The following is a 16068-nucleotide window of genomic DNA, read 5'->3' as shown; positions in this document are numbered from 1 at the left end:
AAAGCAAGGGTTTTCACCTTATTACAAAAATGAGGGTAACTTTCTATCACTCTGGGATTCCCCCGCTTCCATCATTTTCAATGATACAGTAATTAATTAGCAGACACAAATCTTAGAGGGGTTGCTGAAATAGAGAAAGTTGAATCTTCTCAGATCTTATTTTATAGTTTTATAACATATCTATAGTAAGATGACCTCAGTTAACCAATAGTAAAATATAAAAATATATATATTTCAATATTGATGACGACAAAATATAATTCTGAATATATTTACAATATTACATACCTATATAGCATAATAAAATACTTTAAAACTACAGATGTCGGGTATACCTTACAAAGATGCATAACTCATTCTTTTTAAATCTTTCTGTTTTTCTTGTTGGTTTTCAAGTTAGAATATTTTGTCCTGAGTGAGTATCTGTCAGTAGAGCTATGTATTCTGTGTAAAATATCAATTGATGGCTTTTTTCCTACCGTTATTATACCATCTCCAGATTTCCCTCTTATTATGGACTTACTTATTTGTACTGTCTTCATTGCCCATATTCATTGCTTTATGCCTTATCATAATTACTTTTCAAGAGCATTTTATTTACATTATTCTCCTTACCCTTTTATAATAATGTGTTTTAAATTCAGTGACTATTACTTCCATTCTGATTTTGAAATTTTGAATTTGTTGTTTATCTTTCTTAAAATACGTTTTTAAAGGAAAATGTAAATCACTAAGAACAGTATATTAAATATGGTTCTTTTCTGTGTGGGTTAACATGACATGTTCCTCTGTGTTGGTTCTTAAACTAGAAAATGTGAAAGATATAGTACTCTCAAGGAATATATACGATGGATATCAATTTTTAAATCACCATACACTGTTCTTCTGGACAAATATTAGGGGGGAAAATTCACCTTTCCAGTCTTGTAAAGAGTAAAACAAAGTAGAACTAATAGAAGAAAGTATGAAACATTTATTTTCTATATTAATTAACTATGCCTAATTAACATTGAGGGCATTTGAAAACTTAAGAATTTTTTCAGTATTACTGATGCTAACATTAAGATTTGATAGTTGGACAGGTGATTTTTTTTCAACATATCTCATTTGTTTTACCTTATAGATGAAAAGAAAGTTGGACCATGGTTCTGAGGTCCGCTCTTTTTCTTTGGGAAAGAAACCATGCAAAGTCTCAGAATATACAAGGTAATATTAAGTATAATAATTCATTCTCTCATGATTCTCATGTTTCTTTAAAGAGTTGATGATTCTGTCACTAATGCTGTTGACTGTTTTAACACATTTTGAGATCACTGAAAGTTGAGAAACATACATTTTAAATAAGGAGAAGAATGACTGCCACTGTGGCTTTATATTACTAATACATTGAAGTAAGACACAAGCAGAAGTTCTCTTATCTACAAAATTTTTAAATCATAATTTTTAAGGAATTCTAAAAAGTAAATCGTAAAATATGGATATGAGCAAATGTATCTTGTTACTATAGCAACAGCTGTTCTAGGGTGGATAGTTATATATGCATAACTGAAGATACATTTGTTAACAGTGAAATAGACCACACAATTACTAACTGAATCTTATTTCATGAGATTACTATGTTAGAAACTCCCTTTATTTGCTTCGTAAGTCTTATGTTTTTAACACATACATTTCCACACCAGTAGAATAGTTTCCATAACAACTAAATACAACTGTACTCTTGTTTCCTGCACCATTCCATCATTTTTGGATTTTGCATCAGTATAAAACTTTTCCCACTCTCACGCTAATTAGGCTAACTTAAGCACAATATCTATTACCCAGCTAATTAAAAATGGCTTTGGATGTCATTTGGAATGTGGTATTTTAAAATTTAAATGACAAAAGCATCTTAAGGGTTTTATGGGGGGTCTTTTTTGCATAATTGTCACTTCTTCAAATAACTGATTGAAAGTTATAGAAACCATAAGAACTTCATTATGGTGACATTTCTTTTTTTTCCCCTCAATATTTTGATTTAGATTTATTTTTACTCTTTAAGATACAATAAAATTAACATTGCTCAGACATAAGTTTATGTGATTGAACATTGTTACAGATTGCATCTCTTTTTTCCAGGGAACCAGTTTATACTTTTACTTCATTCAGTTGTGGAAAATATTTCTTTCAGATGCTCTTTGGTGAAACTTAGAAATCATAATAATTAGAGTAGTTTTATATACAAAAATGATACAAAAGAGAAAAATAAAGCTATTTCTTGGTTACTCAGGAAATGCTTTTTGTGTGATGATCCCATGTTAATTGTTCCCTTCCTCCCTCTTATGTAGGCTTTGCCTTTTGAAAATTTCACTGTGTTTTGGCACTTCCGCCAGAGGGTGTGGAGTGATAGACAAGTGAAACTATTCACTTCATTTTTGTTTTTTTTCTTCTAATCTTGATAAACTGTTTCTTGGATGAGAAAATTGAGTTTAATGTTTAAAATGTGCTGTTTTTTTTAATGTATAGATTTCAGTTAACCATATAATTTTGGTCTTCAATTAATATGGCTAATGCCAGGGCAAAAGTGTTAAATGGTTCAGTTGTTTTTAAGGCAGTTTATAAATGACTGCTGAATTTTTACCACAGAACACATTTTAGTAAAATTTTTCTTCAGTTGCCGACTTTTTTATTGAGAAAGTACCTGCAAAGGTGAAAGTTTTATTTTTAGCCTTTTAACACACAGTCTTACTAAAGCAAACCAGACAGCATATTGATTGCCGTGTCTTTTTGGAGACTTGATCAGTGTATTTTTGATGTTCTTTAATTTTGTTGAAAGATTTTCTAATAATAAGATGAAACTATGATTTTTCATCATTTTTGTTAGAAAATTTAAGTTATAATCACATCCTATTTCATTTCAGAGAAGAAAATAGAGCTTACCTTTGAAATTTGATAAAAGAAAAATAGATTTAGTTGTTGAATGTTAGAGACCATCTTAGATGTATAATGCTAAAAGATTTAAAGGTGGTAGATATGAAGATTTTTCTGTATTATCTGGTGACTGAGATGCATTTTTAAGCAAATAATGAGATATGCTGGATAAAAAAGAATTGGAGTTGTTTCATTAGTAATTTTTCAGAGCTTGATAGTTAACTGTTAGGATATAATTTATACGTTCTTTGGATTTAAAACACTTTACTGTCATAGCTCAATAAAATGAAGATTATTTTACAAACACGGTTTTGTTACCTGAATCTTTCTGCTCCTTTTTTTCCACGTGTCTCTAAGATAGAGATGTTCAGTACTTACCTCGAGTTTAACTAATTTAATTAGGCATTGAAATTAGAAAGCAAAGTTTAATATACTAATAACATAGTTCTAACTACTTTTTCTGCTATTAGGCATTTTTAGGAGAGTTGAACAATTTTAGAGATAGATCATCTCTTATTTTACTAGTGGCAGAATTAATTGAATTTCAGGTTTGTGGTGTTTTTTTTTTTTTTAACTGTCTCAAAATTTAAATTATTGGCTAAAAGTATTTAGCCAAAATGATCTCATTTTACAGTATTTAATTTTGCATATAATAAAATAAGTTCTACCTACCTACCTGTTTGAGTAAACACATTTCTAATCAAGGCTTATTCCTGTTAAATATTATTTAGACTAAGCTTAATCATAGCAATAGAAATTAGAGAGGAATAGACAAATATTATAAATAACTTAGAAGGCATCTGGGGCAAACTTAAGGAATAATGTGACTAGTGAAATGTCTAAAACATTGAACAGACTACTGCTACATATGATTTTTTTTAAAGCATTAATAATCTCACACCCCTTTTTGTGAAAGAAATTTAAACTTTTGTTTAATTATGATGCTGAAGACCAGACATAGGCAAGTGGAACCTGAATCTTCTAAGCAAATATTTTAACATTATTTGTATGTTACCAACAACTTACAGTTTTGCCATAGAGATTCTGTCATTTGGTTGCAATTAGCTGTGCCGGGATAAAAACAGGTGGTTATGTAGGAGGGAGGAAGCTTACTCTACAATAGCAGAAAAGGTTTTGTGCATCCTTGCTCTCTGGGAACAAGCAAATAAAAATAATAGTTTGATTGATGTTTGAAATATGCCGTGTCATCCCATTCTTATTAAACTAGAGCCCATTATTCTTAATAAATATCTGTCTTTGTCTCCACTCTTGTATTTTCTTGTAGTACCGCTGGCCTCGTACCATGTTCAGCAACACCGACAACTTTTGGAGACCTGAGAGCAGCCAATGGCCAAGGGCAACAACGACGCCGAATTACATCTGTCCAACCACCTACAGGCCTCCAGGAGTGGCTGAAAATGTTTCAGGTGACATGTCTAAACACAGTACTTGAAATGCTTCACTTATTTGCTGCAAAAAATAAGGGATTATTCAGCCATGAAAAGGAACATGCTACACCATGGATGAACCTTGAAAACCTTATGCTAAGTAAAAGAAGCCAGACACAAAAGGCCACATAATGTATGATTATATGAAATATCCAGAACAGGAAAATCCATAGAGACAGAAAGGAGATTAGTGATTGAGGTGATGTTAGGAGGGCAGGTTGGGACTAACTGCCGATAGGTATGGGGCTTCTTTTGGGGGTGATGGAAGTTTTCTGGAATTGGATAGTGGTGATGGTTGCACAGCAAGATGGGTGTGCTGGGAACTATTGAAGTGTACACTTAAATGGTGAATTTTATGTTTGTGAAGTATATCTCAATTAAAAATGTTATTAAAAATAAGGGAACTCACTTTAATTTTTAGGTATATTAATCAAGAGAGTCCAGTGCTTGTTTTGTGTAAGTGTGCATTTGCATTGTTTATTGCTTTTTAGATAATAAGACCTTTCTTTTTCTCCTTTATGTTTGGGTTTCTGGTATTACTGAATGTACTTGTTTTCTAAACTGCACTGTTTGGAAGTTAAGCATTCTAAGAACTCTGCCTATTAGTCACTAGTGGTAACTTATCCATCACTGTTACCCTTGTAGCCTCCAAGAGTTGATGCAGCTTCTTTCCATCAGTGCCATGCTTGTGTGTGGCTTACTGTGCTCAAAATTCTGATTACTATATTTTACTAGCATTTAAAGTTTTGGGAATTTTACCGGGAAGTTCAGCTACAACCAAACCTTGAATCTTATGGATTTTATAGCTCATGATAGTGATATTAATTGATTTATCTTTTCTTCTAGTGAGATAACACATAGAAGTCAAGTATTTAGCAAAGTAGTTGGCATCAATTAAACACTTGGTTAATTATTCCTTGTAAATAGTGAATAATATAAAGTATGTAAAGTGAAGGTATCTCTGATACTAGCCACTGTACTAATGTAAAATGAATATATTTCCTTACCTCTGGCTACTTTATTGATGGTATTTTATGAATGCATAGGGGAATAATGGTTGAAATAGAAGATATTGCATAGATTTTATATGATATTTCATATTTTATGGTGTCCATTTTTATAAATCCCAATATTTTAAATACCTGGGCAATAACTAAGTAAATGTCCCAGTTTTTTTCTTCTGGAGCTGGAAAACTCACTTGAAGCAATGTTTATTTAAAATGGATTTTTAAAATTGTTTTCTACCCTTCAGGTGATTTCAGAGAAATTAGGATAACTTCTTTTTTCGGTTGATAACTGAAAGGTTAGAGCAGCACGTCTCGACAGGGGGCAAATTTTCCCTTGGTTGAAACATTTTTAGTTCTTACAACTGCCTGGGTCGGGGGTAGGACACTGCTGGCATCTGATGGGTGGAGCCAGTGTAAGGAACAGCCTCCCCCAACACAGAGTTATCCAGCCCAAAATATCAATTGCTGAGGTTGAGAATCTATGGCTTCGAGGCATAGAAGTTATACTTCACTGTTACAATAATGTTATGAACCACTACAGTTACAAAGATTTTGTGTTTTATTTTCACAGTCATTTGTTAATTAAACTTACCTTTTCTTAAGGATCATTCCCTCCCCTCATCTGAGTTCTTTTATCTTAGGTTCATGATTTTTAAATTTTATTTTAATTTTTTCCTACACATGGCCTCAGAATTCTAAATTATTTGTCACATCCTTTCTTTTTTTTTTTTTTTTTTGCTGTACGCGGGCCTCTCACTGTTGTGGCCTTTCCCGTTGCGGAGCACAGGCTCCAGACGCGCAGGCTCAGCGGCCGTGGCTAACGGGCCCAGCCGCTCCGCGGCATGTGGGATCTTCCCGGACCGGGGCACGAACCCATGTCCCCTGCATCGGCAGGCGGACTCTCAACCACTGCACCACCAGGGAAGCCCCTGTCACATCCTTTTAAAAAGAGATGTATCCCGCCAATTAGAGGTGAAAATAGCACTCAGACACTTACAAAGCCTAAAAAAAATGCTTTAAAGACTTGCATCATCTCTGATTAAGCCAAGGAGACAGGAATATGGGTGTGGATTGTCATGCTTACACGCACATGTAGTGTGAGCAGCACAGCACTTGAGAGTATGCAGAGGCTGATTTCATATCATTTTTATAGGAAAGTACCAACATGATGGAAAATTACACTATTAGTAATAGTTTTATCATCATTGTAGACAGCCTCCAAAATGTTTATTTTATATGCAAAGCTTTATTTCTTATCAGAAGGTAGTCTAGACTGAGATTTATTTTGTATGTGGTATGGACCTATTTTTTTTCAATGTTTCAGAGGCCCAGAATATTCTTTGCTAGCCATTTAGGGTTTTTTTTTTTTACCAGTTTTAAGAGAACTATCTCAAATACTGATATATAAAATATAGTTTTAAGAGAACTATCTCAAATACTGATATATAGTAGGGGGCATTTGTGCTCTATTTTGCAGTGAGGGTGTTTTAGGGAGTCCTTTGTACAATGTTGGCTTGTTTATTAGCTCACTCATGCTTTTCTTAATGAAACGTCCTCGTGTTACCACATACTGTATGTCATCAAATCAGAGATACCATAGATTATTAGATGCATCCCAAATTTAGAAATGTTCATTGTAATTTTAAAAACTTGTTTTTTTAGAATTAATGATATTCAATAAACTATATTAGGCTAGCTTTTGTCCTATAAAAAGGCCCATTTGATCACTTTTCATAGGAGAAGTAGAAAACTTGTTCTCAGTTAATAGGAATAACATAGAATTATCCCTGCAGGTGTAGTACTATATTTTTTTTTTCACATACATATTCTGTAGCAAAGAAGTTTACTAGCAACAGAAGGTCAGCTAGACGGGTAGATCAAGACCTTAATCCTTTGAGTACCATTTCTGCCTTGACACACCCAAGACCCCATTGTGGTACACTGCCCTTAATTTTCAGGGCTGGTGCCAAACTAACTAGAAATGAATCCTTTGCCTAAAGGCTTACAATGCTTTAATGCTTAACTTGTAGAGAGAGATAATTTCATAGTAAAGTGGGGGAGTCATGAGTTGACCTATGTGGTATACTTGAGGGACAATTAAACTGGCATGATTTCTACAGATGTGCTATGCGGGCATTTAATGATGACTTTTCTGTGGCATAACAAGCAAAATGGGAGAGCTTGTCCCCTTACTGTTCTGCTATTCCTCCTAAGATGGTGGTACAGCATTGTTTCGGTCCAGCTCCATCTATTCTGACAAAGTACTCTGTACTCAATTTATAAATTGAATGAGAACAAATGATACACCATTTTAGGAAAAGGGAAACTGAAACAGAATGCCACTCTAAAATAGAAGTACCAATTAAAAACAAAACTAAAAAAAAAAAAAACAAATTTTGTACTGTTTGAATTTTCAGTTGCCCTTGATTCTGCTTTTTTTGGCAGCCCCAGGTTGATGCTTTCAGATTGTTAATTTGGGGGAAGAGGATTGGTCACTTTTTTATTTTGTTTATGTCATTTGAGTGTAAATATATAGTTTTTCACTTGCAAATAGTAGACTAGGTAAAGACACCAATAACATTGACATTCTCTGATGTTGAAATTGATATTCAGAGGTATCCTGATATAATGAGAAGCACTTTGACTTAGAAGAAAAAGCTCTTAGTACAAATTCTGGCTTTCCCTCTTAATAACTGGGTAATTTCATTGATATTATGTAACTACTTTTGCCTGTGTTCTTATCCTCTGTAAAATAGATATAACACTAAAAAGTTGTCGAAAGGGAGAAAACATGTAAATGTGCTTAAAGCTGTTCTTGGAAATACAGTGGAAACTCAATAAATGTTAGTTTCCTCTCTTGGTTAAGAAATAGCCTTTGTGAACCTCAGTTTTCTCAGGTGTTAAAAGAAGCTATTAACACTAGCTTCATGCAAATGTCATCAGATTAACATTATTAGCATTATTTTAATCAAAGCATATTTGTATTGTATTAAAATTATGAATGTACTTTGAAAATGCCTGTTATACTCCATAATATTTTTTTGAATGATAAAGTAGAAAATACTTCTGTGTTTTGAAATTAAAAGTGGAGTAAAAACTATTCCTTTGAAGGACTTAATCAAGTTTTATGGTAACACTTAGAAATTGTACATGTTTTCTAACTTATTTGGATCTCTTTTATTTGCTAGCCAACGACATGTTAAAACAGCAAGGTACCAAAAGAAAATGAATTCAGTAATACTTTGCCATTGTATTTGAAACAGTATGATCAAGAAGTCCTGTTGGGTGATGAAGAGTTAAAGAAAGTCATGTATTTAGCCAGAGAAGACTAAGGGAGAAATGTTGTTTCTGTCTAACGTTTTAAAGACTTTTGTATAAAAGTAGAATCAGACTGATTCTTGGTTTCTTCAGCAAACAAAACCTGAATCATATTCTTTGAGTCAGATTTTGGTGTAAGTTGAACTTAACAATTTGAACTGACCCAGAGTAGAATGGGAGCTAGTAAGTCTCCACTCCTGGAACTGTTCAAACAGACTAAGTAACCATCTTCTGGAGGTACTAGAGAAGTGAGTTCTTTACCACATGAAATGCAGGTGCTAGACTGCCTAAAGTCATAAAAATATATATATCTGAATGAGATACCACCAAGGATCATCCAGACTAATAACCACTGCTGGTTTGTGAATCATCCACATCCGTACGGGATGAGTTGGTTATTTAAAGCATAAACTGCCCTCAGCCCCACCATGACCACTGAATCAGACTCTTTGATGGTGGGCTGGGGGACTCCATGATTCTTGCACCACTCAGACAGCACTTGGGAACCCCTGGTATGGCCAAGCCCCTCATTATACAGGTGGGGTCTCTGAGACGCAGACTCATTAAGGGGCTTCCCTGCAGTTCCACAGTGAGTTTACTGGTGAAACCTTGGCCCCTGATTACGGCTCAGTGCTCCTTCTACTCTTCTCTACTACCTTCAGGTATTCTCTGATTACCTGAAATCAAATACCGCTTCCATGGGGAATTTTCAAGTTTGCATTTGCAATTTTGTCCACAAATTAAATTTTGTTTATCTTGATTCTTTCTGATTTTGGAATGTTTTTCCTATCCCTTTCAATGTGTTCCCAGTAACTTTACCATGAAAGACCAAAGGAAAGTGCTTTTTTTCTTTTCCAGAAGAACTACTTTTCAGAGCAGAAATAAAATAATTATCAGAATTTACAGCACTTTTTCAGATAAAGAAACTAAAGCCTGCAGAGGTAAATTGTAACCTGATTAGTGGCAGTTATCTTCTCCAAAAGTTGTGTTTCCTGATCCCCAATTCGGTATTCTTTCCTCCAGTCCTCATTAAAGATCGGTGTGGGTTCAACAATCCACACCGATAATAATAAAATATTCTTTTATTTTAATATAGTCATTAACTGCAAGGTTTTCAAGTTAATACATCCTTCCCTTGCTGTTAAATCGTGTATGTATCAAAACTGGGAACCAGTCTCGGAACCAGACTAAGCAAGCAAGTCCCAGCGATACCATCAGGTACATAGATTAGAAACTTTCTCAAGAAAGAGGGGTTTTTTTTTTGGTTTTCTTGTTTTTTTTTGTTTTTGCGGTATGCGGGCCTCTCACTGTTGTGGCCTCTCCCATTGCGGAGCACAGGCTCCGGACGCGTAGGCTCAGCGGCCATGGCTCACGGGCCCAGCCGCTCTGCGGCATGTGGGATCTTCCCAGACCGGGGCATGAACCTGTGTCCCCTGCATCGGCAGGCGGACTCTCAACCACTGCACCACCAGGGAAGCCCAAGAAAGAGTTTTAAGATAGCATTGGTGCAGTATTTCCTGACTCTTTGGGGATTCATTCATTTATTCAACAAATATTTACTGAGTATCTGTCAGGTGCTAGGCCCTAATTTGGATCTGGGATACAGTAATTAACAAAACAGACAAAAACCCTTTTTTGGAGAACTTAACTCTAGTCAGGAAAGGGAGGGGGTTGGGGGATTTCAAACTAGTTTGCAGTTTTAGAAAATTGCACAGAGAAGGTCTCAGAGAAGGAGGTAGGGAAGTAAAGCACGTGGGTGTCTAGGGAAAGAATAGTCCAGGGATCAGCAAGTGAAAAGGCTCTGAAGCAGAGCATGCTGGGTGTGTTTGAGGCACAGAAGGAGTATCTATGGCTAAAGTAGAGTAAGCGAGGGAAAGGAATAGGAAATTAGAACCTTGTAGGCCAACCTGAAAACTTTGGTTTTTGCTTGGAGTGAAGTGGGAAGCCACTGGAGGGCTTCAAGCAGAAGAGTGAGTGAGTGACTTTTAGCACGGTCACTCTGACTGCTTTGTGGAGAACAGAACTAGGAGGGCAAAGGTGGGAAGCTGGGAGACTGGGTAAGAGGTTATAGGAATAACCCAGGTGAGAGACAATAGTAGCTTAGACCAATGTAGTAATAGTCAGATTCTGGGTATATTTTGAATTTTAAGGTCTTAGAATTCACTGATGGATCAGAACTATCTGATGGTGAAAGTAAGAGAGTTGGGGATGACTCCAGAGCTTTGGGCCTGAACAAACTAATATAATAAGAGTTACAGCTTACTGAAACAGGGAAGATTGTGGACATGCATATTTGAAGAGATAGGTCATGGATATAGTTTCTATTACATACCCAAGAATACATGTTGAATAAGCAATTTTATAAACAGCTCTGGAGTTCAGGAAAGAAATCCAGGCTGGAGAGAGAAAAACTAGGGACTACATGGTCCAGACCTTTGCTTTAACCATCTAAGAGATGTGACTTAAAGTAATTGGACTGTCAAATATGTATGGTCGGTGAAAACAGTCTCATTTACTTTGTAGATTACAGCTTGTTACTAATCTTTGTCAGTTGTATACTTTTCAGTAAAATGTCACAAAGTAACATCTGCTGAATATATGTATAATTCAAATTGAAATATAATTTAAATTTTATTTAACTTATTAAATATTATCTTAAAACAGAATAAAACTATTGTTTAAAGTCTTAGAAGCATTTTGCTCTATGGGCATAATTTTCATCATGGACTTTGCCTTAAATATATAGAAGTTTCTGACACAGTTTCTAACATTTACCTAAGGTCTGAATTGTTTATCTTCTGTTCTGGCTTTTTTCGTTCTGTACTCCAGCCCCTAAAATCCTGGAAAGGATATTTTTTCATCTGTTAGCAGTTATATACCATGTATTGATACTGTTTTTCTATTCCTTCCTTTTTTAAACACTGTAATAATATGTTAACTGAAAAAAAAACAAAACATGAAACTTGTATAGTATATTAACCTTTAATTAGAAATATTCATAATAGTTGTAATTTATATAGAATAGTAATATATTAAATTATATAGAATATAAATTATAATTAGTAATATAAATAGTAATATGTTAAAAGATGTTTCACTATCTTTTTACCATAGAAGATCACATACCTTTATTTAACCATAAATATTTCCAAATATTTCCAAAAATATCTGTAAAGCTGGCGTTCATATATGCAAAGGAGATTTAAAAGTTTACATTAAAATTATTCTATCAAGTGTCTTAATTAAAGCTGCATTTTAATCAAGTCAGCATAGTTATCCATCACCCAAAATGGGCATGTTTTTATACTAGTGTCCATGAATTCTTATAATGTAGATGGAGAGGAACAGCATATTATAAAAACCCACCTCAAATCCTGTGAGGAATATAAATCAGTAACTTAGAGTTTATAGTATTGGTACTGTCAGGGATGAGTGGCGATTGATCAGCAAGAGTTTTGTCAAAGAGGTATTAAGTTTTGAACCAGGATTTTAAGCTATGTGAGGGAAATGGAGTGAAATAAACTTCAAATTAACTGCTTTTAATTGGTCGTGTGTGTGCATATACATGTATATGAGTATTTTTAACTTCTATGTATAAATCCTCACCCTAACCAAAAAGGATACACAGTGAGTACTCAAGGAGAATGTTCTGGGTATATGTATGTGTCAAAGGAAAAAGAAAGGACACAGCTTATTAGAGCCTCTGTTTCCTCATATTTGATGGTAAAATGAGGATATTCTCCAGGGTTTTTATTGATGATTAAGTGAGATATACATATATAGTAGTACTGTGGAAATACTACTGAAATGTTTGCTAGTATTAGTGTAGTCTACACTTTATGATAGGAAAGAAGAGATGAGATTTCATTGTAGATTCTGATAAATATTTTAAGAAATACTTTAAAAAGTAGTGATATTCTGAATACGGCTTCCAGTATCCTCAGTATCTCAGTTTTCAACTATTATCTATTTCACATGTTACAAAATCCAGGTTCCTAGTTTGAGCAAGAAAGGGAATGTCAAAATCCAGATCTTTCTAGCTCCAAACCTCACCTATTGTTCTCTCTTCTCCCACTTTCAAAGTGGACATAATAATTCACAAAGGTACTATATCAGCTTGCTCAAGGATGTTTTTTCACCTAAGTGTTTCAAGGTTATTTAAATGTTTTACTTGATTTTTGTGAGGGGAGGTCCTAACATTTTAAATGATTCATGTGGCTTTTTAGTTTCTCCTTTTAAGAATCATGGCATTTCTGTGCAGGTGTTCCACACTGGGGAAACAACCCCCTTAGTATGGTTTAAAGGAGCTCATATTTTTGAGGTATAATTGTTTTTGTTTTTCCATAGCATATACTTTATTTCTTACCCTCTTTTAGCCTTTGTTCATATTCTAATTTTACTATTAAGTCAGCTACCATTTTCTGTTGTTTTCTTTCTTTCTTTTTTTTTTTTTTTTTTTTGCAGTACACGGGCCTCTCACTGTTGGGGCCTCTCCCGTTGTGGAGCACAGGCTCCGGACGTGCAGGCTCAGCGGCCATGGCTCACGGGCCTAGCCGCTCCGCGGCATGTGGGATCTTCCCGGCCCGGGGCACGAACCTGTGTCCCCTGCATCGGCAGGCGGACTCTCAACCACTGCGCCACCAGGGAAGCCCTTGTTTGCTGTTTTTTATTTGAAATTATTTTCACATAGCAAATCAAAGCCCTTTTAATTTGTAGAAGACACTTGTCAGATGTGCAGTCTATCCAGTTATTAATTTTTCTCTAGTTGATGCTGCCAGTCTCAGATGAGTGCCTTACTAAAACCATCAAGTTTTATGGTGCCCACTAGAAAGAAAGGGAAGAAAGGAAAATCATCTGTCAAAATTCATTTACTTAGTGGCCCAAACCGATGTTTCTGAATAAAATTTTGGTTTCTCAACCAGTATCTTGGTGGTGGATGGACGAACATATAACAGTTATAATAATACAATGCAAAAATATTTTTCTGTCTATCAAGCCTAAAAAAAACTTTTACACAATAAAGGTAGCTAATAAACTTGATGAGACTAAATGATTGTCACTTCAGTGCCTTCTACTGTAAGCAGCCACTTTTTATGTTGTGTGTGGATGTGGATTTTCCTTTATGAGTTTATAATTTGAGACATTTATTAAAATAATAGATAAAAATTTCTAATTCCTCTTTGATAGAGCTGGAGTGGACCAGAGAAATTGCTTGCTTTAGATGAACTTATTGATAGTTGTGAACCAACACAAGTAAAACATATGATGCAAGTGATAGAACCCCAGTTTCAGCGAGACTTCATTTCCTTGCTCCCTAAAGAGGTAAGGATTATCAATTATATTCTTCATTAGTGCTATTTGAAAATAAAAATCAACAGCTACCATCTTTAGACATTGTCATGCTAATTATGGTATTCAGTATTGTCAGTTTAACACTCTTAATTAGTATTACAGGGGGCTGTAAATGATAAGGTGCTGTGACTTAATATAATTTTCAGATTAAATTATACTTACAGACTAAGTGTCTTCTTTCCATCACTGGAATAAGTCATATGTGAGACTAAGCTATTGAGTTTCGTTAATTTGACTGTTTCTTTACCAAGAATTTTTCCTAGGTTATTTGAAGTCCAACCTTTAGTTGTCTTGGTATGTTCATTTATAGTAGTAGATTTTTTTAAATTCTGATTTTATTAAAACAGCAATATTTTTTTTCTTATTTTGTTTTTTGTTTATCCTAAGTCCCTTCAAGACTAATAGTTTCATGATTCTATTGGATAGTAGTTCTCAGTGACTTACATTATGTAATTATTTTGAAGTGTATGGAATTTCACATGTACGTCATCTTCTATAAATCATTCCCCTTTCTGCCGCATCACACACACACACACACAATCACAGATTTCCCATACCAGTTACATTCTTATAGTATTTCTTTTAGAATTATTTATGCCCATTTGTTTTAATATCTTTATATAAAATAAAACATCTTTGATTTTTTATCATAGATTGATTATGATCACATGTGCATTCTTGACTATGTAAATGAGGCATAGTTTAGATGTAGTTCTTTTATTGATGTTGTAGCCTTCATAGTTTCATTTTTGTCAGCAAACGGAAATAAGATAACATTAAATAATCAATGTTACCATGATTTATATTTTCACAAAAGTTTTATATATGCCACTAATCATACATAGATCAGCTAAGAAGACAATATAAAATACCATTTATGTTAATATAAATATAAATGCAAATGGTCCTGAAACTTCACATTTGAAGAGAAAGGAAGTTGATTTTTTTTTTTTTCAGATACCCATGCTAAATATCCTAAGGGCATTAAAGATAGTCCCAATACTAATTTCACAACGGATATTAATAAAATGGTTTCATCATAGTTAATGGATAAAATTAAGCATAACTACAGGAAAAAGCAAAGTGGAAAAAAATATCTTTTTCCTGAGATGTTGCTTCTTTGGAGTGATTTTTAAAATGACATTGTCCCAGAAAAAAAAATCTTTATTCTTGATGGCTCATTCTAAAACTGAACTCTTTGGATAGATTTCGCTTATGAAAGTGGCATAAGCTCTCTCTCTTTGCTTCCAGAAGGGTGGTAATAATAGGAAGCACTTTTATAAGTATTTGACTGAAACTGAATTTATTCTCCTTTGATATATTTTTCATAGTTTTCCTTGATATCCTTCATATTTTAGAAGGTAGTATTTTTGTTAAAATATAGACTTTTTCTCAGTCTAATTTATCCTCTTATGTCTAAAGATTGTGAGGTTTTTGTTTTGTTTCGTTTTTTCTTTATTTGGATTTCCACAGAAGCTTCATAACACAAAAAAAACATGATTTGAAATCAGAAGAATATTAAAGTATTCTTAAGAATCTAAAAATTAAGCACAAATTATCCATAACCAGGGCAGTAAAGATTTTCTTGAATTAAGTGTTCCTTTGAAGATTGCCTGAGGGGAAAGAAGCTTTGCTAGATAGAATGAGTGAGCCTGACTTAGCATGGCACCTGTCCCCCCATCTTTTTTAATTTGTTTTTTATTGAAGTATAGTATTGTATATAAGTATAGTATTGTATATTGAATTACAGTGTTGAGTTAATTACTACTATACAGCAAAGTGACTCAGTTATACATACATATACATTCTTTTTCATATGCTTTTCCATTATGGTTTATCAAAGGATATTGAATCTAGTTTTAACTGCTAGAAAAAAACGTTTTCTTTTTTGAAAAATGCTTTATTTTATGTGTAGAGAAATAATGGTATAGATCTAAGTCCTGAAGGAAACTAACATCTTATTGGAGACTAAGTACTATCATTATTTAAAACAGTATTACCTTCATGTCAGGAAATGGACTTATAGTAATTTT

At 33.9% G+C, this 16068-nt stretch overlaps 1 protein-coding gene across 7 annotated transcripts in view; it reads left to right on the top strand.

Moving 5' to 3' along the window:
• FBXW7 (F-box and WD repeat domain containing 7) overlaps window positions 1-16068 on the top strand; it is a 205975-nt gene that overhangs the window by 175475 nt on the left and 14432 nt on the right. For all 7 annotated transcript variants that reach the window (XM_060012161.1, XM_060012163.1, XM_060012160.1 and 4 more), the window contains 3 exons: window positions 1124-1206; window positions 4196-4337; window positions 13871-14005. In XM_060012161.1, coding sequence (XP_059868144.1) covers window positions 1124-1206; window positions 4196-4337; window positions 13871-14005 — 360 coding nt within the window. The remainder of the gene's footprint in view (window positions 1-1123; window positions 1207-4195; window positions 4338-13870; window positions 14006-16068) is intronic.

Source organism: Delphinus delphis, chromosome 5, assembly GCF_949987515.2.
Source record: "Delphinus delphis chromosome 5, mDelDel1.2, whole genome shotgun sequence".
Lineage (NCBI taxonomy): Eukaryota > Metazoa > Chordata > Mammalia > Artiodactyla > Delphinidae > Delphinus > Delphinus delphis.
Note: the sequence above shows the minus strand (reverse complement) of the source record. Positions and strands in the feature narration are given on the sequence as shown.